General features: G+C 36.6%; 3 protein-coding genes across 20 annotated transcripts in view; 1 reads left to right on the top strand and 2 right to left on the bottom strand.

Moving 5' to 3' along the window:
* The window catches only part of LOC128211361 (dynactin subunit 1-like), a 31,516-nt gene extending 28,137 nt beyond the window's left edge, over positions 1 to 3,379 (top strand). For all 4 annotated transcript variants that reach the window (XM_052916070.1, XM_052916071.1, XM_052916067.1 and 1 more), the window contains 3 exons: positions 610 to 701; positions 1,484 to 1,579; positions 2,151 to 3,379. In XM_052916070.1, coding sequence (XP_052772030.1) covers positions 610 to 701; positions 1,484 to 1,579; positions 2,151 to 2,288 — 326 coding nt within the window. In that variant the 3' untranslated portion in view covers positions 2,289 to 3,379. The remainder of the gene's footprint in view (positions 1 to 609; positions 702 to 1,483; positions 1,580 to 2,150) is intronic.
* Positions 3,380 to 20,534: 17,155 nt separating this feature from the next.
* On the bottom strand, positions 20,535 to 23,228 carry LOC128211556 (uncharacterized). 14 transcript variants are annotated; one of them, XM_052916488.1, is made up of 4 exons: positions 21,365 to 23,228; positions 21,273 to 21,303; positions 20,963 to 21,179; positions 20,535 to 20,900 (listed from the first exon to the last, which is right to left on the bottom strand). In XM_052916488.1, exons 1-4 carry the CDS (start codon positions 21,833 to 21,835, stop codon positions 20,768 to 20,770), a joined length of 852 nt encoding a protein of 283 aa, XP_052772448.1. In that variant the 5' UTR covers positions 21,836 to 23,228; the 3' UTR covers positions 20,535 to 20,767. The 14 variants fall into 14 exon arrangements, with proteins under 14 accessions (XP_052772448.1, XP_052772447.1, XP_052772443.1 ...); XM_052916487.1 differs by having other exon boundaries at positions 20,535 to 21,179; positions 21,365 to 21,761; positions 21,824 to 23,228; XM_052916483.1 differs by lacking the exon at positions 21,273 to 21,303 and having other exon boundaries at positions 21,304 to 23,228.
* Positions 23,229 to 23,233: 5 nt separating this feature from the next.
* The window catches only part of LOC128211555 (protein neuralized-like), a 30,656-nt gene continuing 28,113 nt past the window's right edge, over positions 23,234 to 25,776 (bottom strand). For both annotated transcript variants that reach the window (XM_052916473.1, XM_052916472.1), the window contains exon 4: positions 23,234 to 25,495. In XM_052916473.1, the coding sequence (XP_052772433.1) occupies positions 25,035 to 25,495 (461 nt within the window). In that variant the 3' untranslated portion in view covers positions 23,234 to 25,034. The remainder of the gene's footprint in view (positions 25,496 to 25,776) is intronic.

The following is a 25,776-nucleotide window of genomic DNA, read 5'->3' as shown; positions in this document are numbered from 1 at the left end:
AAATACCTCGAGCCTCGTAAATTTCGAGCCAAGCGCGGTTGTTTATCTTTAGTTTAAATTAATTGATCCTTTACATCTAGTTCAAGCTAACGAGGATTTTTCAGCCAAGTGAATTCATATCAACTGGTTCGACTGTAATCAAGGAAAATTGTTAGTCACTTTGTTCTTGCATATTTTCCGGGCCAGATATAAAATGTTCCAAGTTTGAGTGTAATTTGTAAATACTCCTTGTGATTGGCAACTTGTCATTGGAGTATTAAATAAATTAAGAATCTATCAGTCATAGATATGTCAAAATGTGGCAGAAATGCTTCATCATGCCAAAATACAATTAAATCTACAAAATATTGTTCAATAAAAGTCCAAATTGGCTAGATATTTAATCTTGTTACCCAGCATGGTGTGTGTTTTTATTCATGGTATTTAGCTCGCCAGAGTGCAAAGTTAAGGGATGCAGGGGCAATGTTTTTGTTGAAAGTCTTAACAATCCTCTCTTTTATCCAGGCACTGTTGATTATAATTTCATGGAGAACATCTGAGTACCTGTTGTACCTGTTGACTATAATATAGCCTATTAGGCTGCAATATTGTAAGATCTCTCTTGTGCAGGTGAGGCCCCGGTGTCACTATCCATGAGCCCCAAACAACAGCTGGTGAAGAACATGGCCACCCTCACACTCCTGGAGAAACGCACGCAAGAGGTATGTATACACACTAACAAACATGCACAAACATAAACACTAACAGTAGCACAATGGTACTTTCATGTACAGTTGTTACAAGGTTTTTTATTTACAATTTTTTTTTTTAGAAGATGTCCTGGTTATTAGATTAGGGTATGTGGTTGGTATATTGGCGTTTTCTGATATTAACTGTATTTAGCAATGAGAGATTGTGATGAAACTTTTCTTCTTTCAATAAATCATAGCAATGGAACTTGGTATATATAAAATTCAATATGACACTTTTTACTTTGGGATTGCATTTGAGGTCATATACTTCCAGATTAAACTCATTGATGATAAAAATTGAGTACAAGTTTTACACAAAAACTGAGTTGAGAATAATATGAAGGTATATTTAACCCAGTTGAAAGCAGGCTCATGTAAAACATAACCCTATATTAAGGTCAATTTAAATCTAATTGAAAAACAGTTCTGTCTCAATAACTATAGTTAAGAAAGATGTTCAGTGAATATAGCAACCTGTAGATAGCATTTGTGGTGCACTGTGAGTGGACTACTGTGATGTTATTTTTTATATACCCAACTGACAAAACATTTCGAAAATCAAACGACCATTTTTGATATTTTATGTATGTTTGTTATTCATGTCGGAAAATACCTCATTGAGCTAATGTTTCTTGTACATATACCTGACTTTATATAAAGATTCTTGTATCTTGTATCTTTTGTTACGTTTCATGTTTACCAATTATCCTGCCAGTGAAATACAGTGTGACATGTCCATGTGTGTATTTCAGCTGCAGGTCCAGGTGACCACTCTGTTAGCTGCCAACCGGACGGGCGGTCAAGTACGAACAGACTTCTCTGTGTTTCCTACACCAGAGTTTGCCCGGGTATGTATGCCTTCATGTATTTTTGTTAAGGGCTGTAAAATGATGACAAATTCATTTGGCCCAGTTTCTTTAAAAAAAAAGATCTAAAGTGATGTGTATTCACATGTGTTCAGTGTGACATTTAAAGTGACACTCTTATTCAAAATCAATACATGTGTATGTATAAATCAATACATACACATGTATAAAAAAAACAAATTTTGAGTGATAAACATTTAACTTCTTCCTAAATGATGCATTTATGGAAAATAATAATTACTGATTGTGACCATGTATTTAATAGCTGAAAACGCAAAAATAATAAACGATTGGTGAGTCCGCTCCTTTCTTTTAAATAAAACTCGGTATCCTTCATAAAAACCATTGGTTTCGACTTTATGCATCCTTTTTGGTATATTAAAACAATTATATTAATTGTGGTAAATGTTATTTGGGAGTAAGAGTGCATCTTTAATGCAGGTGTATGGGAAGAAGAGTTAGTTTCATGAACAGATGTTTGTACAGTGCTGTCGTTGAATCAAGAAATAGCATATTTAACACATTGTTTAATAAAGGAATGTCTTATACGCAGGTGTTACATGAGAAGACTGGTGATAGTGTGCTGGTGGGGCGTGTCACCGTGCCAATGCCCGGGGGTCAGGGGCAGGTAATCCCTGTCAATGTTCACGCCTCGCACCTCCAGACCATCCACAACCGAATGATTTCATGATCCATGGGAGATTACTCCAAGTGCAATACTGAACAAGACTTTATATGTAGCAGTGATTGAAATGCTCTAAGATAATCCTGAATATTACATTCATGGTAATTCCATACAAAACTCATGGGACCAATTCTGATATTGATAAAGCAAGCCTTGGCGACATTTATAACTTTTATTAAACAAGTTCCATAAATTTGTATGGAATTACCATGAATGTGATGTTCTATTTATATCATAAATACCATTCTGATAATTTACGGAGCTAAATACTTTAAACATAACTGAAAGTGCATACAAATTACAATGCTTTCTACCTACGAAATCATGCCAAAACTTATTGTACCAGTTACATATAAAAAACAAATACAGCCGTTATTTCATGTCTGTGACTTCATTCATGATATAAATTTTCAAATTATTATTAATAAGCCTGAATAAAAAAACAGAATAAACAAAAAATAATAAAGCACAGGCTTGCTTTGGTTTTACGCGCTTGTGCTGTGCTAATTTCGATCAGTTATTATTACAGTCTTGTGGCTTTGGTGTTGTGTGTAGTGCTTAGTCATGAATTATAACTTATTAACTGTATTTATTAGTGGTGAAATATATGAGTACTTGTTAAGAAAATTACCTGATGTTGAAAATCTTATTTTGGACCAAGAATGCTTGGTCACAGACCGCTGCATTTCTCAGAGACAATTTGAATATGTCCGTGAAGTGCTTGTCAATTTAAGATTATAATGCAATATACACTGTCATTTTAGGTATTTTCAGAAAATGTTATTTCTTTAAATTTCATTAATGTTGATATGATTCAGGTATTCCTAAAACATTTTAAGTCTGGTTATTTACTTAAATTACCATTGAGATACTTAATGTAAAAGAATGACTTATTAAAGTTTGGAAGATACTTTATGAATACCAGCCTTGAATTATTGTTATGGAACCTGTTCATTTACAAGTATGTTGGTCAAGGTCATCTATAGGAATACTATTAACTTAGTAATTAAGTTATGGAAATATTTTAAGTATTATCTGAATGTATCTATTTTCCCTGCATTTTTCCATTATGTTTGGAAATAAATGTGCTTACTGCAGTTTGGTTGTTTTGTTGCTATTTCTACATTATTAACAGTACAATGACAATATGATTACTATATCTGTGATTATGGTAAGTTATGACTTGCACAGTGTTAGTGCATTGTATTTGATGTTACCGAAACATCAAATTGAACATTACTATTATTAGAATATTGAAGAATATTTCATATATATACTTATTACTAGACAATTTATCTGCCCGCGCCTTATACTGGCTGCGTTATGGCTTGACCCCATCACAACCCCCAGTGTAACTTGAACAAAACTGTAAAGTCAAGGGAGGGATTTTACCCCAACCGGTTGGTGGGGATTTTGCCAAAAGAATAATATTGGGCTAAAAAAAGCCACGAGACCTGCGATGTATTGACATCTAGGGTGTCCCCACGGCTCCGACTGTCGTGTAGCATTTATTTCTCTGTTCTTCACTAGATCTTGGGGTAGAAGTATATGTTACTTAACATTAACATGTTTATATGGTCATATTTCGAAGGACTAGGAGGTATAGTGCCTAGTCATACATTCTCTACTTATCCGTTCATCGATGACAATAAGCAAAAAATTAATTAACAAATTCCCTCAACTTTCATTACTACTGACACCGACCGTGTGATGATATTCGCAAGGTGACAATTTCATCAGAAAGCGTAGCTTGATAGTAATATTTCGAGATAAAGTCATGAAAATGGAACTCGCCGTTACATTTTTTGCCAAATCATTGGATCTGCAGTCACCGCCTCTACCACCCCAGCACCTGTGTCTCAATTTCACGTAACAAGAAACTTTGCGTCATGAATAACAAACATAGTGACTTGGAATTAAAAACATTAAGTTAAAGAGAAAAGATGTCGATGATAGGATGAAAAGAGATCCGAAACCGCGTTGTCAGAACGAATTTCGGAGTTATTTTATCAATGTTCTATGTTTTATAAGTGATTTTTTAAGCAATGGCAGTGATTTTTATTGTCATTTTATTCTAAAACATCAGCATATTAAACATTATTTTACCAAAGACAATTAAATAACAGCCAGGCTGAATGTAACATTCGTACCCAATCCTGAACGTACAACATTAAGATTCGTCCCTTACATATTTGTTTTTGTGTATTTATTTATTTGATTGCTTCAAATGTATAACTGTCTTTGTTTTTTTCTTCATTTTACATGATTTTTAGGAGAAATATGTGACATTGCACTAAAGAAGACTCCAGACTAGTACAATCACACTATACCACAGACAATAAGACAAATTTTAATTTTGATATTAAAACACACCCTTCTAAATTTTGAGAAAAAGACCCATTTTGTTCAAGTCTGAAAATCATGGAAAATGATTTAAATTGAGTATGAAAACAAAACAAATTCTAGGGTGAGACACTTCCCCCCCCAAAAAAAAAAACACACAACAACAACAAAAAACAAACAAACAACCTTGTGACAGGGGTGGGCACAACCACCCCCAATCGCCCCTACACGACTCATGTAGCTTGCCCTTTTCAAAACTCCACCCTGCCCTTTTCAAATAGTGGCTGGAGCACTGAGGGGTGAAAAAAATATATCTAAAGAGGAGAGTTTTAAAGGGGAAGGGTATGAAAAGAGATGAAGGAAAGGTGTGAGGATAGAATAGGGAGGCTGAGGAATGGTATAGAAAAGAGAGGAGAGAGATAAAGAGGGGGATGCGAGAGATAAGACGGAAAAAGAGGGAGTGAGACGGGAAAGGAAATATATAAGGAGGGAGAGACGAGAGGGAGCGAAATAAAGGAGGCAGAGGAGAGAAGTAGATATGAGGAGAGAGGAAGAGATATGAGGAGTGGGAGATAAGACGGGAAATGAGAGAAGGAGGGGGAGATAAGGAAGGAAAGGGGATAGATAAGATAGGAAAAGGAGAGGGAGAGTTAAGGAAGGAGGGGAATGAGGGACGGAATAAGAAGGAAAACGAGAGAGGGAGAGAGAAAAGGAGGATGAGAAGAGATAAGGGGGCAGAGAGTGCAAATGAAGAGATAAAATGAGAGTGATGAGAGAGTTTAGAAAAGATGACGAAAATGAGAGAGAGGGAAGTTATAAAGGGGTTAGAAAGAGGGGTGATAAAAGAGATGAGGGAACATTAAGAAAACGGATAAAAAGGATGAATGAAAAGAGATGGTTGAAATGGTAAAGGAGATAAATATGAAGAATAGAGCAGTTGAGAAGGTACTATTATAATATGTTGATAGAGTACGATGAAGACAGAGAAGTGTAAGGGATTTAGAGATAGAAGTCGAACAGAGGCAAATTAAAGGTTGGTTAGAGATATAGTGAGTTAGATAGTTTTCGTATCATACGCGACCACATACGCATGAACGAAGTTGGCTCTGAAAGCCAGGAGAAAGACAGAGAAGATGACAGATCTCGTACCATGCACGACCACACGTACGAGTGGTGGCTCTGAGAGCCGGGTCGAGAACCAGCCCAGCCAGTTTCCGTAAAATGTTATCCAAGATTGTAACCCTTGGAGATTTTTTGTCATTTTAGAAAATTTGGGGTTTAAATGATGGATATGTACATGTATATCACTTTCCATGGAAATAATATATTGCATAAATGCATGAAGTGGCAAAACAGCAACCTAAATGTTACAATAACTTTACTTCAGATTATTGTTCTGAAATGATAATTTAAAATAAAAGTGTGTAAATATGTTAAATTTAAGGTAATTATACATATGTTTCTGCCTTCAGGTTTTTGCGTCGAATAACATTTTATTATTATATTCTATAAATAAATGCATTATAACCATAATGAATGTAAGAAGGTTCGATACTCAAGTAACGAATAGAGACATAGGTATCTGTCAGAGAGATGAACGTGATACCATCATATACACAACAAGAAATGCTCCATAACCGTTTTCAACTCTGAAGGTATAAACTCAAAGTTTAGTGTATTCAACGGTTTTCGAGAATTTCAAATTTTATCCCGTTTTACCGTAGTAATGTTTGCCAACATGTTCATTACATCCAAAAGTGAGACAGGTTTTCACTTATGTTAAGTGTTTGTGGATGCAGTTATGTGCCCACAATAATTCCAATAAATGAGTTTGTCAGGCACCGCGTGCATGGCTTATATGGTGTATATATCGCTCGTTATCAATTAACTTGTTTCACCCAGATTAGTTCATTGTGTTAATGGTTAGGTTCGTCATTAAAATGTTGATACTAGTAGTACACAACGAGTTAGACTTGTGAATGATAACCATCAAATATTTCTACGATTATCTATAGTTAAGATCATGGATTTTTAATTATCGAAACCGCATGAAATTAATAACTAATACTTTATCTGAAGTATTGAATGGAGTTCCATAAAATGACTTGTTCCATTATCAGTTTCGAAACGGTAGAAGCTTAACGATCAGAATCACGCATCATAATGCCACCATTCACGGTATAGGTCCGTTATTTATAGCACGCAATCCTTAGATCCGATAAAATAATAATATCGAATTCCACCTTTGTAGGCTGTCCAAAATGATATTATATTTAAAATCCCGTGTACTATTCCAAAATATTTCTCGCTGACAATAACAATCACGTTTTACATGGTTCCTATATTCAAGGAACCCATTGTTATTATTTTTGGAACTAGATAATCGCGTACGTGATTATTAATACAAGCATATACCTATGCTGACCAGTTAAGACTTTTATAAATTTCATAAGTCAGAGTTTGCTCATCTGGTTAATTAAAAACCAGAATCACCACAATGCGACGGTACTATAGGCTTCAAGAAATCAGGAAATTATGATGTGTCCAGTATCTTTAGACATTCAGACAAGAACTGTGTTCGCACCAAACCAAATTGCGACCATAACTACATATCTGCATAAACTTTTTACTTTTAAAAATTGAGGGAATGGTGAAGACGTTACTAATGTTGATAGAACTTGCGTCCAACCCATTTGCTTTCTGTATACTCTATACCATTGTTGTAAATACCGATCATGTTGAAATAAAAAAGGCAATTAAATATGTTTGAATTAAACTTCATTTGATTTCATCACCTGACTACATGTCACTCTAAGCTGAAGTTATTCACCCGAAAAAGCCTTTAGCAGCAATGACCTTGACCTTATTCACCCAAATTGCAAGATATTTTTCCACAAACCAAGTTTGAACACTTCACATCATAAACTCAAATTACAGATTGAAAGCTATGTTTCTATTGTCATTAATAGCCACCTTGACCACACCAACCCCAAATGCACCCAAGATACAACTCCACATGAGCTTGCTATACATCAGGTTTCATAACTTTACATCATTCCTAACTTAAAGTTATAAGCGGAAGCAGTTGTTTTTCCCTTTTTTGAAACAACAACATTGACCTTGACCCTGATCAAACTGGCCCCTAACTCAATCCCAACGTACATCTCCATATGCGCTTGTTAAAAATCAATTTTCACCACAACACAATACCCTTACAGAATGAATGCCTTTTTGTGAACAACTCGCGAACAATTTGTGAATATATTGTGAACACCAGTGTTCGCAGGTATCATTCGCAGAATGTTCGCAGCTTATGCGAATAATCAGCGCACACATAGGACTGCTATTCGCAATAAGTTCACAATAAAATAATTGTTCGCAGAATGTTAACGGTTATAACTTTAAAAATGTTAAAGTTAACATAAAGTTCACAATTAGAACATATAAAATGGTCAGTTTATCAAAGGAAAGGGTTTCAATTCGCAGAATGTTCGCATTTAAGTTGCAGAATGTTCACATAAATAACTTTATTACTGGCTAGGAATAAAATGTGTGGAAAACACTCCCTGTTTACAATATGTTCACAATTGTGACTTGTAAAATTCCACTTATCCGTCCCACAAAGATTAACAAATTAAGTTAATCAGTATATGGATTCCACTTTAAATGAGTTTTTATACTGATCGAGGGTGTTAATTTATCCTAGGTTAAAAAGTGGAAAACAATAATTCCTTTATTGTGCTTTAGGGTTGTTTTATATTTTCATAACAATACCATTAACCTTGACCCCTAAAACCCCAATGCAATCTCAATGAACAGCTTCACATACGCTCCCCATACGCCAATTGAGTTGAACACTTTTTTCGGTTATAGTAACAGCGTCTTTGAACTTGACACCAGTAGCCCCAAATGTAATGCCAAAGTATGTCTTTACATAAGCTTGCTTCATACCAAGTTTCCCTTCTAGGGAAAACACTAGATCGTTTTCATGCGAGTCACTCAAAGCGCATATCTCAGTTACCGCCTATATTGGAGTAATTTCAATATAATTATACGTATAATTAATATAGTTTATTGATATATACTATAATAGTAAGCCAAATTATGCCAATATAACAAAGCAAACGCTTTAATAATTAACGTAAAAACACAGTATTTAGGTCAAAGACCATACTACCATCATGACAATAAACATATTCCACATACCTGACTGAAATGCTTAAGCAATTACGGCAAAGTAACTAAAACAATACTTGACGGTTTAACGGATATTGCGTATCTAATAATAACAAATATTTTCAACGTTTGTGCAGAATAAAAATCACCACATTCTGTGAAACAGAAACGTTTCCGCCCTAAAACTTCTAAACCGTTAAAAGTAGCTTATGCTGAAAGTGTCGTTATTAAAAATGTGGATAAATCCAAAACAATTATGGTCATGGACAAAAATAAGTCAGAGATGAGGTAACACGTCAATTAAGCATCGGAACATATCACGAAAATGAACACGAAACTACGAAATAAAATATTGTAGATTGTAAAGAAGAGATACAACATCACAATACCTATATTACAAACAATTTGACATGTTCCCTTCCACTATACGTACTCAACAGTAACTCTTCAGTTCTACATATAACCGGAGACTCACAAGTCGTATATATAACCTCATACTCACAAGTCGAACATATGACATGAGACTCACAACTCGTACATATAACCGGAGACTCACAAGTCGTAAATATAACCTCATACTCACAAGTCGTATATATATAACCGCAGACTCACAAGTCGTATATATAACCTCATACTCACAAGTCGTATATATAACCTCATACTCACAAGTCGTATATATAACCTCATACTCACAAGTCGAACATATGACCTGAGACTCACAAGTCGTACATATAACCGGAGACTCACAAGTCGTAAATATAACCGGAGACTCACAAGTCGTACATATGACCGCAGACTCACAAGTCGTACATATAACCGGAGACTCACAAGTCGTAAATATAACCGCAGACTCACAAGTCGTACATATAACCGGAGACTCATAAGTCGTACATATAACCTGAGACTCACAAGTCGTACATATAACCTGAGACTCACAAGTCGTACATATGACCTGAGACTCAAAAGTCGTTCATATGACCTGAGACTCACAAGTCGTATATATAACCGGGGACTCACAAGTCGTACATATAACCGGAGACTCACAAGTCGTACATATAACCTGAGACTCACAAGTCGTACATATGACCTAAGACTCACAAGTCGTTCATATAACCGGAGTCTCACAAGTCGTACATATAACCGGGGACTCACAATTCGTACATATGACCTGAGACTCACAAGTCGTATATATAACCTGAGACTCACAAGTCGTATATATAACCTGAGACTCACAAGTCGTACATATAATCGGGGACTCACAAGTCGTACATATAACCGGAGACTCACAAGTCGTACATATAACCGGAGACTCACAAGTCGTTCATATAACCTGAGACTCACAAGTCGTACATATGACCTGAGACTCACAAGTCGTACATATGACCTGAGACTCAAAAGTCGTACATATAACCGGGGACTCACAAGTCGTACATATAACCGGGGACTCACAAGTCGGTCATATAACTGGAGACTCAAAAGTCGTTCATATGACCTGAGACTCACAAGTCGTACATATGACCTGAGACTCACAAGTCGTACATATGACCTAAGACTCACAAGTCGTTCATATAACCGGAGTCTCACAAGTCGTACATATAACCGGGGACTCACAAGACGGTCATATAACCGGAGACTCACAAGTCGTACATATAACCGGAGACTCACAAGTCGTACATATAACCTGAGACTCACAAGTCGTACATATGACCTAAGACTCACAAGTCGTTCATATAACCGGAGTCTCACAAGTCGTACATATAACCGGGGACTCACAAGTCGTACATATGACCTGAGACTCACAAGTCGTATATATAACCTCATACTCACAAGTCGTACATATGACCGGAGACTCACAAGTCGTACATATAACCGGAGACTCACAAGTCGTAAATATAACCGGAGACTCACAAGTCGTACATATGACCGCAGACTCACAAGTCGTACATATAACCGGAGACTCACAAGTCGTAAATATAACCGCAGACTCACAAGTCGTACATATAACCGGAGACTCACAAGCCGTACATATAACCTGAGACTCACAAGTCGTTCATATCACCTGAGACTCACAAGTCGTACATATAACCGGAGACTCACAAGTCGTACATATGACCTGAGACTCAAAAGTCGTTCATATGACCTGAGACTCACAAGTCGTATATATAACCGGGGACTCACAAGTCGTACATATAACCGGAGACTCACAAGTCGTACATATAACCTGAGACTCACAAGTCGTACATATGACCTAAGACTCACAAGTCGTTCATATAACCGGAGTCTCACAAGTCGTACATATAACCGGAGACTCACAAGTCGTACATATAACCGGAGACTCACAAGTCGTTCATATAACCTGAGACTCACAAGTCGTACATATGACCGGAGACTCACAAGTCGTACATATGACCTGAGACTCAAAAGTCGTACATATAACCGGAGACTCACAAGTCGTACATATAACCGGAGACTCACAAGTCGTTCATATAACCTGAGACTCACAAGTCGTACATATAACCGGAGACTCACAAGTCGCTCATATCACCGCAGACTCACAAGTCGTTCATATAACCGGAGACTCACAAGTCGTACATATTACCGCAGACTCACAAGTCGTAAATATAACCGCAGACTCACAAGTCGTTCAAATGACCTGAGACTCACAAGTCGTACATATGACCGCAGACTCAAAAGTCATACATATAACCGGAGACTCACAAGTCGTATATATGACCTGAGACTCACAAGTCGTACATATGACCTGAGACTCAAAAGTCGTATATATAACCTCATACTCACAAGTCGAACATATGACCTGGGACTCACAAGTCGTTCATATAACCGGAGTCTCACAAGTCTTACATATGACCTAAGACTCACAAGTCGTAAATATAACCGGAGACTCACAAGTCGTACATTTAACCGGAGTCTCACAAGTCGTACATATGACCTGAGACTCACAAGTCGTAAATATAACCGGAGACTCACAAGTCGTACATTTAACCGGAGTCTCACAAGTCGTACATATGACCTGAGACTCACAAGTCGTAAATATAACCGGAGTCTCACAAGTCGTTTATATAACCGGAGTCTCACAAGTCGTACATATGACCGGAGACTCACAAGTCGTAAATATAACCAGAGTCTCACAAGTCGTACATATAACCGGAGTCTCACAAGTCGTACATATGACCTGAGACTCACAAGTCGAACATATGACCTGAGACTCATTAGTCGTTCATATGACCTGAGACTCACAAGTCGTACATATGACCTGAGACTCACAAGTCGTAAATATAACCGGAGTCTCACAAGTCGTACATATAACCGGAGTCTCACAAGTCGTTCATATGACCTGAGACTCACAAGTCGTTCATATGACCTGAGACTCACAAGTCGTACATATGACATGAGACTCACAAGTCGTACATATAACCGGAGACTCACAAGTCGTAAATATAACTGAAGACTCACAAGTCGTACATATGACCTGAGACTCACAAGTCGTTCATATGACCTGAGACTCACAAGTCGTACATATGACCTGAGACTCAAAAGTCGTACATATAACCGGAGACTCACAAGTCGTACATATAACCGGAGACTCACAAGTCGTACATATAACCGGAGACTCACAAGTCGTTCATATGACCGCAGACTCACAAGTCATTCATATAAGCGGAGACTCACAAGTCGTACATATGACCGCAGACTCACAAGTCGTACATATGACCTGAGACTCCCAAGTCGTTCAAATGACCTGAGACTCACAAGTCGTACATATGACCGCAGACTCAAAAGTCGTACATATAACCGGGGACTCACAAGTCGTACATATGACCTGAGACTCACAAGTCGTACATATGACCGCAGACTCACATGTCGTACATATAAACTGAGACTCACAAGTCGTACATATGACCTGAGACTCACAAGTCGAACATATGACCTGGGACTCACAAGTTGTTCATATAACCGGAGACTCAGAAGTCGTAAATATAACCGGAGTCTCACAAGTCGTACATATGACCTGAGACTCACAAGTCGTAAATATAACCGGAGACTCACAAGTCGTACATATAACCGGAGTCTCACAAGTCGTACATATGACATGAGACTCACAAGTCGTAAATATAACCGGAGACTCACAAGTCGTATATATAACCGGAGTCTCACAAGTCGTACATATGACCGGAGACTCACAAGTCGTAAATATAACCGGAGTCTCACAAGTCGTACATATAACCGGAGTCTCACAAGTCGTACATATGACCTGAGACTCACAAGTCGAACATATGACCTGAGACTCACTAGTCGTTCATATGACCTGAGACTCACAAGTCGTACATATGACCTGAGACTCACAAGTCGTAAATATAACCGGAGTCTCACAAGTCGTACATATAACCGGAGTCTCACAAGTCGTTCATATGACCTGAGACTCACAAGTCGTTCATATGACCTGAGACTCACAAGTCGTACATATGACCTGAGACTCACAAGTCGTACATATAACCGGATACTCACAAGTCGTAAATATAACTGAAGACTCACAGGTCGTACATATGACCTGAGACTCACAAGTCGTTCATATGACATGAGACTCACAAGTCGTACATATGACCTGAGACTCACAAGTCGTACATATAACCAGAGACTCACAGGTCGTAAATATAACCGGAGACTCACAAGTCGTACATATAACCGGAGACTCACAAGACGTAAACATAACCGGAGACTCAAAAGTCGTAAATATAACCGGAGACTTACAAGTCCAGTTTTTTGTATACCACGTGATAAATTGCGCCATAAATGATACGTCGGAGGGCAATATTTTGCTTCGAATGAAGAGATTAAACAAAGATAGCTTCACTATTTTTTCACCATTTTAAATTAATCATAGCGCAGTCTACCCAGCTCACAGAGACCCGCCTTCGGTATTTTACCAGAGTTTGATTAAGAGCAAGTTTCTTTAAACACTTCGACAAATCTTTTCACAAAACGGCCATGTGACGGAGCACTGACAAAACATTACGTTGGAAACAGGTTTGTCGAGGTGTTTGATGAAGCTTATCATCTTATCAAACTTCGGTTATTAAACGAAGGCGGGACTCCTTAAGCGGAATAGACTGCTGCCGGTTGTTTAATTTAAAATGGTTTTGTAAGAGAAAGGTTAACTATGTATTAAGTCTTCATTTCATGGATATGGTTTTATGCTTTACACTTTCTCTCATTGTCATGTGTATCTTATATTTTTAAAAAAATCCAAATTTAGGTATCTTTTTGTATTAAAAAAGGGTTTTAACATTTGTAATGGTGACTTCATGAATAAATATCAAGAAAAGTTTGCAAATTTTGAACAAAACAATCAATTATACATTGTTTATTTAAAAGTAAATGTATACAAATATATATTTCATACATCTTGTGCAATCCAAATGTATCCAAAGCTTTATGTGAAAAACAATAATTTTATTCTGGTAGTTTTACAATTCCGTCTGGAGTCATCTAATGATTTAATTATCTTGTAGCAATTTTGCGGATATCTGTTATTAAAAATGAGTACATTTAACAAATTAAGTAACACATAGTAGCTGACGTCCACATTAACCAAGAGTAATTTTTATCCATTTATAGTATTGTTTACAGAAAATAGAAGTTTCATACAACCCAATGGCTTTCTCCTCATTTCTATATATCATATGTGTATGCTGTAAATGTTTATTTGTTATAGAAAATAAATAAATACTGTTTAAACCAACCAAGGGTAATACACGTTTTTTGTATTATTTTTATCAGATTGGTTTTGAGCTCTCTCTATAGTATAAATATATTTATAGCCCCAAACCTGCGACCCATAACATGATTTGGCTCAAGAAGAATGAATAGTTCTTTTGTTGGGAAATTTCCTTAATTTTTCTTATTACTGTATATAGAAAGAATTGACATCCGTCTTTCACAGCAATCCCTCTGTGTGTTTGTGCATATACTTTTAGCCCGCGTTGCATACAACGACAATTAAGGGGTAAAGATTAATCACATATATCATATGTTTATACAGATTTTAGTTAAAATGTGTGTAGACACAATAATCATGTGTGTTCCATAAAATTACATTGCTTTATAATTTCTTTGGGATTCACCATTTTTTAAAACAATAATTTGTGTAGAAACTGCTAAATAACATTTAACTGTTGTTGTAATAATCGCTGTTTCAGAGCTTCTAGCAGCAGCAGCAGCCTCGGCGAACATTAGACATACAATATCATTGACTTTGTTTGTAATAAAAAACAGACCCAGAGCTCTCATGTAAGACAAACCAAGTGGACTCATTGAGTGTATATTATTTTCCAATATCCAATAAATATGTCAAATAATTTAATCTTAAATATTGGAATAAAAGTACTTATATCTATGAAATATCTTGAAATAACCATAGTTCGTTGAATCCTGCATATCGTTACATAGTGCCACGGTATACATTGGAACACTTACAACTCTAGTCGAGTCTAATTTCCGCTTCATATCGCAAGCTTAATAATGTTTGGTACAAATGCAATTTTCTTTTTATTGATGGAGTAAAAACATTTTTACAAATACATCACATATTGTCATATAAAGCGAAAATCGACTTAATTTACCACATTTTGTACAGTTACAAGTGATTATTTTAATACAAAGAATCTTTTGAGAATTTTTCTATGAACTCATTTCATAGTACCAGCTTTACAAAAGCTCCAAAATTCACAAGCGTAACATAAAATAAATGAATAAACCGCCCCGGTCACTCATCGGTAGGGTTTACGTTTTCTTCAGATGCGGACGTTCAATCGGGGTTCCATCCCGAACACGGCATACCAAAAGACGTTAAAGTATATGTATATGACACCATCTGTGAACATGAGTCCTGCAGAGGTAAAAGTGGCATGTTCATTTTAGCAAAATATGAGTCTCATAAGCAGGTCATTAGTTCTATGTTGTAATATTGTTGTTTTTTAAATGATGCCTTTCACATTTTCACATTCAAACTGATACAAGTTTTATTCTATTATCCGATCGCTGTTTAAGTTCGGATTTTGTTGATGTTACATTTGGAAGCAGTCGCTTCCTTCCCTCCTCGGCATTGAAGTGGCAGTACTGGGGAAATGGTACACTCAGTATATGATTAGACCCAGTGTTTGTATAGAGCACGCTTAAGAACCAAGAGGTCTATGCATATACAGGTAGTATTATTAGCGGGTCACCCTCATGAACTCGTACAAGTTTATATTTCAATATAGGATAATTATTTTTGTTTTCTGCTCCTGAGTATCACATCCGGACCTCTTGGTTTCAGCTCTTTAAATAGCTAGATTGAACTTGGTAATTAATTCGTTTCTAAATCATGTCATTTATGACATTTGAACACATTTTAAGTCGTGATTGCGCCAATAATTACAGTGACAAGCTCAGCTAAAGAGAATTTAAAAAAATAGCCTTGTTTAGTGACAAAAGGCAAGGGCCTGAACAACAATGATCTAGAGACACAAAAGTAGAAATACAATTATTACACACAGACTACACACGCATCAAATAGCTTTAATGGTCAATGATGGAATTACACCCATAATACAGCCATTCGGTACGAGGCCTTCGTAAACTAAAAAAAAACAGAAAGGTGAATGTAATGACCTGATGACTCTAATGCACATGACCATAACATGAAACTAAGTCATTTTTTTCGATGAAAGTACTTCTTCAACATAAACCGAAAATGTTCTCACATGATGGTTGTCACTTACAGATTTGTTGAATGTCTCTAAACGTAAAAGAAAGCGAAGAAGTGCTCAGTTTGTTAAGTTTGTTAACGCACGCTTAAAGATAACGTGTGCTTTTGTTCTAACTCATTGGAAAATGAATCAAACATGCTCAACATCATTATTGAATTGTATTATACCTTATAACACATATGAAACTTCAGCTGCTTAAATTGAAAAGACACGTATACCCCATTGTTTAACATGACAGGAGGGCATTGTCGAGGCTAGGGCTAACCCTAAACCTTCGTGTGGCCTGTAGAACACCGTGTCACGCAATACCATGCTCACATCAAAGGCCATCTGATTACCCTATTGTTGTCACGCGGCAAATGATTAATAACGATAATCTGGATTTATTTTTTGTAGATCTATTATGATGTTCAATTTGGGTCTTTTCTTTAATTGGATTACGACGATTGGTCGAATAAAATTTTATATTTTGGCATACTATCAGGCGTGGGAGAGTCTGTTAGGAAAACTGGCGGGATAAATACATATGTGTAAGGCTCAAAACTGCAAGTAGTTTTCTTAGAGAGCATTGGGATAGTTAACGAGTATGGAATTACCCAATTCTGTTTCGATCGACCCAAAAAATCCAGGATAAAAAAACTATATTAACATTATTATAGAATGGTAAAGTATATTATTGTAGAATTAAATACTAGGACATTGATAACAATATTTTATTTATTAAAAGAATTGAAAATATACTGAAAAAATGTTTCATATGATGATTTTTCTGATATTCATTTTGCCATGCATTGTCGGTAAGTCACTAAAGAAGTTCAAATTGTATACGGCGTGCAAACCTGTCTACTGCTTTTTGTGTATGGTGCACATTTTATTATCTTTGAACATATTTTGATACACTTTACCAGAAGCGTGTTACAGTTTTGTACAGAACATTGGCAAACTTGTCATATAAAATCAATCTACAAAACAATTTAACGCCTTCTCCCTCCCTCCAGGTTCGCCGGTGGCAGTTGACACGTGCTCTCCGTGCACTTACCATCACCCTACACACAGGTTCAGAGCCTGCAAGCTGTTCTCCCTCCGAGAGCACGTGGACACAAGCATCAGGCTGTTCCGACATTTGGCGGATGACGTGGTGAGTACCATTATTGTTGTGTCTAACGAAAGAAAGCTATTTCGGCAAGTTATTTCGTTTAGTGTAATAAGACCTCTGAAAACATGCATAAAGCAGGAGTGCATTTCTTTCTTTTTTGCGACTGTGGCTTGAACCGGTGCTATTAGGGGCGCTGATAGTGTTCGTATCTTCAGTATACATGTATTGTCAATAAGCATTTTTATTTCGTACCGGACTTGGTGTTTTCAAAATTTAGATGTAGTTTGTACCTCGAAAGTAGCTCTCTACAAAAAAAAATGTATTTATTTTAAGGATACAATTTCAATTTCCAGATATAATTGTTATACAAATGTCAGTTTCGGTCAGCCGGGGTGAAATATGTTTTGAATATAAACATAATGATGTCTCAAACATATTTGCACCAATTGCTTTAAGGAGCATCTATGCACATTACATACTTTAAGGAGCATCTATGCACATTACATACTTTAAGGGGCATCTATGCACATTACATACTTTAAGGAGCATCTATGCACATTACATACTTTCACACAAAAGAAACATGTTAAACATTTTAGTTTTCAATAAAACTCATATTTTATCCCGTGTTTGTAGTGTTACATTTTAACAAGTATCGGATCAAACGACTAAGATAAAAGGCATTGTAGCATACCTTATACATCTCATATTAATGTTGATAAATGTACCTGTTTAAAACATTTAGAAGGAATCAGCATACCTACATATTTGTGAGATAGGTCGAGAAAACCACACGTTTGTACGCTTATGACCCACACTACCAAAAGCTTTGTCAAAGTCTATGTAGACTCTATTTAGTAACGGAACTTTCTTCTTCTAGAGAAATACTTCGATAGTTCTGTGTCTTTTCAGTAGTTTTATGGATTCATTCAATAACTATTGTGTGATATAAGGTATTTTGATATGTGTTTTAACATAATCACTTCATTTTATCAACTGTTTGTAAATAAATACATTGTAACACAATAAAAATGGATATACGATGGATTTCTCGAAAAAAAAAACGTTTAATATTTTATAACACTAGTTGAGGGAAAGTATATCCAAGTTCGTCAAAGCAAGTATATCTTTTAACTTACTAGTGTTTTTTTTTAATTGTTTGGCAAGGGGAGACAATCGTTCTCGGAGAACTTTTATATCACACATATTTTTGTTCACCGTCCCTGATCGAAACTGCAGCATATGGTTCACTGACATGAAACAGATTCCTTAAATCGATTAATCCAACAGGTTTTAAAACCAAATATTACTTTGTTGCGGTATTTTAACATACGTGCGTGTGTTTCTTTCCAGGAGGCTTACTACAATGGACCCATGCAACTGGAGACCACGTCCAGCATTTCGGAGAACCTGTCAGTGGTAAGCATGCCGTTCTTCTTTAGACGTCCAATCTTATGTAGCCACAACTAAAAATGTATAAGATTGTTACTGAAGCATTCCATACGCGGCTCAAATTCAGGAATAAAAACATTGAGGTTATGTCCGCTTATTTACCTAAATTTACTTGGTTCATCCTTTACTGTTTTCTTTATTGGAATCGGTATTTAAATGTCTAAATTCTCATACATGTATTTCAGTATGAACTGGTTCTGTCTACACACCAGAGGACACAACAGGCGCTAGCTGACATAACATTGATATCACAGTGGAACACAATGGGCATTGCACCAGTTATAGAGATAACGGCGCGGAACTTGACTTCTGAACTGAGAAGGATCCTGTGTTCAACTGGGCCCGTTTTAAGATCTGGGTCATTCGATGAGGTTCGAGCTTCCGGTTCCGGTGTTAACATACCTTGTCTTATAACGTCACAGCATGGTACTAGTGAATTAAGTGATCTTGAGAAAATCTACTTTCTTGTGAATACAATTATAGATAACGCAGCCGCCTTTACAACTATATTTAATGGTATAAATCAACTTTTAAAACTTTCACACAATTAACATTGAGTTGACATTTCAGCTTGTCATGTATTAGTGATAGTCTTCAGTGTCTTCATAATGCAAAAAAACACACATTAATCTTGGCGCCAATATAACTCAAAAACAGTGCAAGATATTCGAACAAAACTTGATTAATATGTTGCCACGGACAGTACGCACATTACCAGCAAAGCGCATAACTTTGACGTTAAAATATATTGAGTTATGCCCCTGTTCGTCCTATAAATCACGGTAAACGTTTCCCAGCCTTCAAGAGCTTGTTTAATCCTGTTGCAATGTGTATTGATGCTGGTTCCTGTAAAAACTCTGTTTCTATTTCAAGATGCTTTAAGTACTTTTTTCGTTTTTGTAAAATTGAAGTTTAAAATTTCAAATTGATATTTAGATGTGGATATTTAAACAAAGTTTCTATATTTGTACACTTTCAAGGAGGTGCTATTTGTAAATATAAATGTCATGTGTTTTATTTACATTTTCATATGATTTTGTCTTCAATAAATAAATTATGCATACATGTATATAGTTACGTATTCTATTATTATACTAATGGGTGAAAAACCCATAACTCGGTGCATAATGTAATACTGTGATGGGGAGAGGGTTGTTTTGTATTAGTGCCCTATTCTCTACCAAGAGGTCGTGGTTTTGAGCACCACATGGGGAGCATTGTCTCAAACTGGACATGAGTTCTGGACAGTCCGAGAGTGATTTATCTCGGCTCACAGCTGTCTTCCAGTAAAGCTAAAAAAATAAATCAAATAGGAACAATTTTCAGGGCTTGAAATTTTCTTAAAATTTAGTCCACTGGCCTTGTCTCTGTAGGTTTTCATCAATCTGTCTTACGCAAATATTAAGAACGTATGCAAGTATTTCTTCGTTTTATTATGTATGCAATATTTGCAAGTGGTCAATGTACATGTCACCAGCATAACATCACTGAAATAAATAATAATGAACAGTAACAACTGATCTACATGAAAACAGAAGAGTAACAATACATTAACACCAGCGCCCTTTGGTTCAACAGTACACCTTCTCCAAGGATAGTTACGGTCTCTCTTGTTTTCAATACATCTAATGGTTATTGTCTTAAAGAAGTTATTCATAGTTACAGAGTAAGCAATAGTTTTCAAAAAATACAAATAACGTGAAGAATAACAAACAAGCAATCACATGCACATACCCTGAACAGTGTAGAACCTGCACGCACATACCCTGAACAGTGTAGAACCTGCACGCAAATACCCCGAACAGTGTAGAACCTACATGCACATACCCTGAACAGTGTAGAACCTGCACGCACATACCCTGAACAGTGTAGAACCTGCACACACATACCCTGAACAGTGTAGAACCTGCACGCACATACCCTGAACAGTGTAGAACCTGCACGCACATACCCTGAACAGTGTAGAACCTGCACGCACATACCCTGAACAGTGTAGAACCTGCACGCACATACCCTGAACAGTGTAGAACCTGCACGCACATACCCTGAACAGTGTAGAACCTGCACGCAAATACCCCGAACAGTGAAGAACCTGCATGCACATACCCTGAACAGTGTAGAACCTGCATATATAAACCCTGAACAGTGTAGAACCTGCATGTATATACCCTGAACAGTGTGGAACCTGCACCACATACCCTGAACAGTGTAGAACCTGCTTGTACATACCCTGAACAGTGTAGAACCTGCACGCACATACCCTGAACAGTGTGGAACCTGCACCACATACCCTGAACAGTGTAGAACCTGCACCACATACCCTGAACAGTGTAGAACCTGCTTGTAAATACCCTGAACAGTGTAGAACCTGCACGCACATACCCTGAACAGTGTGGAACCTGCACGCACATACCCTGAACAGTGTGGAACCTGCACGCACATACCCTGAACAGTGTGGAACCTGCACGCACATACCCTGAACAGTGTAGAACCTGCACGCACATACCCTGAACAGTGTGGAACCTGCACCACATACCCTGAACAGTGTAGAACCTGCACCACATACCCTGAACAGTGTAGAACCTGCACCACATACCCTGAACAGTGTAGAACCTGCACCACATACCCTGAACAGTGTAGAACCTGCTTGTAAATACCCTGAACAGTGTAGAACCTGCATGTTTATACTCTGAACAGTGTAGAACCTGCACGCACATACCCTGTTCTCGCAGTCATTTTAGTGAAAAAAAATACAGCCTAAAAACAATAACACTTTTTTGTCATTATTTAAAATATGTCTAACTTTTTGGGCATTCAACACAATCTACATCCTAGCTTAGTTGTACAGCCTTTATAAAAACTAGACAGCGTCCAGTCACTGGTCATTGTACAGGAAGGTTTGTGCATAGTACTTTATAGTTATTTTTTAACGATTCAGTTTTCGCTGAATTTTGTACCAAAATCTTTACAAAGACGATCCATTTCTGGACAGTTTGACTTGCAATTTCATTGTTTTGAATGGGGAGATGAACTATGTAGTGGCAAAAGGCCATACCCGCTAAAAGGATTGTAATATATATGTTATTTCTAGTGATTTATGCGCTGGGAAATTAAATGAGAATGACATTCTTTTTCAAAATATTCACAAGTAATACCACATCAAAAATCCACAGTATTAAGCCTACAGTGAAAAAGTCCAACAAAAATCAATGACCAATGAGAGATAGTGTCAATTACCTGCAAATAACCTACAAATTAATAATCATAAATACCATTGCTTAAAGACAAAACATTTGGAAATATACATCTCAGATCTGAATAAGTCATGACTAATAACATATACACAATAAGCTTGATATGAAAGAAAGATATGGTATAATATCAAAATGATCGATTTTAATGACAGATTAAGTCAAACTAGACTACCCGTGCTCTATTCACAGAAGGTCAGACATTAGGTTAAATATCTCACATATTTGATTGGTCTGATATTTTACTACATTTTTGAGGGAACCCAGAACGTTAATATTAACACTGTTGTACACATCTCAGTTTGTGTTGTGCACTTTAAAAATATAAATTGAATGAAGTAAACTTTCACCGATGCAAATATGTGGTAAACAGTGTTCTCACTGAAAGCATTTAGGAATAACTCCGACAGAAGCTATTTTACATATTTAGAATGTCAGTGTTTTGAACCATTGACTGAAAAGACAGGCAATAGATCTAATGTGAGGCACAGATCAAAGTAAGTCGTGTTAGAAGTGTTAAAAGGAATAGGAGTAGAAAATCGAAATTATTCCTCAAAACAAACTTAGGAATGGACCTTAATATACTAAACTTTAAAATTATTGGCTGGAAAAGGGTAAAAAAAGATATATTAAACATATTTGCATGTCCTAGCAAACAAAGGAGTTCACCACATCAGGTTTTGTATTTGTGGTCATTTCTTCATAAAGATTGTAAATTATTAAAACTTACATAGAACATTTGTGGCTATTTGAAGACATTTTACCACTATCACAGTTACCTTAATATTTAAGACAAAAACATATGACCGAGTCATCAAAAACATATTCTTGGCATTAATAAAAACACTCCAACCCCCCCTCCCCCCCAACTCACAGACCAAGGGGCTTAACTGACTATGATAAATCTTTCTACCAGATAGCATGCTTGTCCCCCTTATGACACTGAAATACAAGCGGGTCATAGCTACTGCAACTCAAGCATTCATTTGTCATTTGTTCTATTTAATCTCAAGGTGAAGATCAGTGTAAGGTAAACCTTTTATATTATATATTATACACACTTGCATTGCCATCCAATCACCCAAATGGAAAAAAGGACACTTAAGCCTGCCCAAAAATCCATCCCAAAGAAACTGGAAGCCATTTCATCCAAAATGCTATAGGATCGATTTCATACTTATGAGAGAAGTGTAGTACAATAGTTCAAAAGCTTTCCTAGGAACGAACTCGCCCTATGATTTGTGATGAAATGGGGCCTGGAGTGTTTATATCTAATGGAGGGGACGGTGATTATTTACATTTGAAATGTGAATAATTATTTTAACAAATTTCTACTTGGTGATCTTCAATAAATATCTCAGTAATTTTATACAATTTTTTTTTTTGAGAGATGAAAACAACCCTTGAGTGAGAATGAGACAGTTTGTACATGGCATGGTAAAATGAGAACAAAAATATATCATAAATATATCATATTAATTAATATACTATGAAAAGCATTGCGTATTTTGTAGCTTGGAATTGTCTGAGGTCATTTGAATATTTCTGTACACTTGGTTACCGAATCTGTTATTAACAATATAATAATTATAATGCGAAAAATGTTAACTTGGCTGACAAAAAAGGAAACTACAGGCCATAATCTGGAATGCTGCACACAATTTAGCTGGTTGGGGACAAGAAGGCACTTATTTCCCTTGACCAATACCTTTAATTCAACCCTGTCTGGATTACCGACTAATCAGACTAATGGCTTAAAATTATTGAGGAATTATTAAGTTATATCCCTTGTGCAATGGAGTTTTTGGAATATTCAGTGTTTATCTAGTATCAGCTAGTGTTTCTTCAGGTTTGAGATATATCTGTGGCTATAAACGCTGTGGCCATGTTTGTAAAGATTGAAAAGAATTGTTTATATTAGAGAATGGACATAGAAAAATCAGCAAAAATTTAATTCAAGGGCCATAACTCTTCAATCTTGGACAATTGTTGCTTCTGCTAGTTGATCTTATTTGATATATTATGATATACCCTTAAGAAATATTTGTTTAATAGCTTAGCAGCTAAATATTGCTCATGTAAGCTAGTGGACAAGGTAAATTTAGTCAGATTTCATCAACTCAAGGGCAATAACTCTACAGAGTGTCAGGGGTGATCCAGTTGTTTATCGTCCTTATCAAAGATACAACTGTGATAAAGTTGATTTATATCATATCAAATATCAATGTTTTTTTAAAAACATTATACTTTTAGTCACAGGAAACTATGTATTTCATATTTTAAGGTCAATTTCTTCTAGACGCAGCTTTGATTCTTAACTTTAGATGACGGAATGGATTAAAAAGGGTCATAAATGTGGGTTATAGATACAGGCCTGTCAATGACATTTCTATAATCACTTCATATGATTGAAGCCTTTCCTTCATCAAAACTGGAACACTTACGATAATCATCTAAGAATGCACATTAACTCTGCATACAAAGGTTCCTTAAATTGAATTCTGAAAACATTTCTTACTTTGAGATTTACTGGAAGTGAAAATTGCTGTAATTCTATCATCTATATTGTAACATCTAAACAACTGCAACCAGTTATAGATGATTAAAACATTTCAGACTTAACAAAGAAACAAGTACAAACATTCTATTTGAATAGCATGATGGTCTATGACCGATATATCTTTATCACATCTTTAATTTCACCTCTACATATTGGGCACAACGGGTTGCGCTCCTGCCTGACAGCTTGCGCACACTCAAAGCACATACACATGTGTCCGCACGTATACAACACGGCATTTACAGGTCTCTCGTAGCAAACGTTACACTCGTTGTTTTCATTGTCAGCGACAGGATCGTTAATTGAGCTGGGCGTGGCAGGTGTTGAGAGGGGAGGCAGCGACGCAGGGGTCCCTGGGGAGGGGGGCACAAGGGGTGCAGGCTGGCTGATAGAGCGGGACATGCCCCCTTGGACACCCCCTACTTGACTCCCCAGGTTCAGGGTCATAGGCGGCACCATGGAGTGGCGTTGGGGTGGAGGTGGTGGAAGGGTCACCATCAATGCACTTGAAGTCGATCGGGACCGAGGCATTGGTCGGGGAGGCAGAAGAGTTGGCACTGTAGCACCTGAAATGTTGACATCACAGCATATATATGAGTCTTTCACTCAGTAGGACATCCCAAATAGCTTATAAAAATATACTTTGAAAAAAATGCCTATTAAAGCTGCACTCTCTCAGATTGATTGTTTTGACAACACTTTTTTTATTTTTTGTCTTTGAATGAGCCAATGTTTAATGGCTAAAAGCTTTCCTAACGCTTTAAGAAAAATAAGTTTTTCAGCAGTTTCACAATTGAGATCTGTTCTATTGTGAGTTATCTTGTATGATTGAACTGAAGGCGTTGAT

The sequence above is a fragment of the Mya arenaria genome, chromosome 12 (genome assembly GCF_026914265.1).
Source record: "Mya arenaria isolate MELC-2E11 chromosome 12, ASM2691426v1".
In the NCBI taxonomy this organism is placed as follows: Eukaryota; Metazoa; Mollusca; class Bivalvia; order Myida; family Myidae; genus Mya; species Mya arenaria.
The sequence above is the reverse complement of the archived record's forward strand: the minus strand, read 5'-3'. Positions and strand labels throughout refer to the sequence as shown.

Bases quoted from the DNA above. Each gene is read 5' to 3' on its own strand.
- LOC128211556 (XM_052916474.1), bottom strand. From the start codon at position 21,835: ATGTGCGTGCAGGTTCTACACTGTTCAGAGTATAAACATGCAGGTTCT. The intron at 21,426-21,455 runs GTTCTACACTGT...TATGTGGTGCAG, and splicing joins TTCAGGGTATTTACAAGCAG to GTTCTACACTGTTCAGGGTA.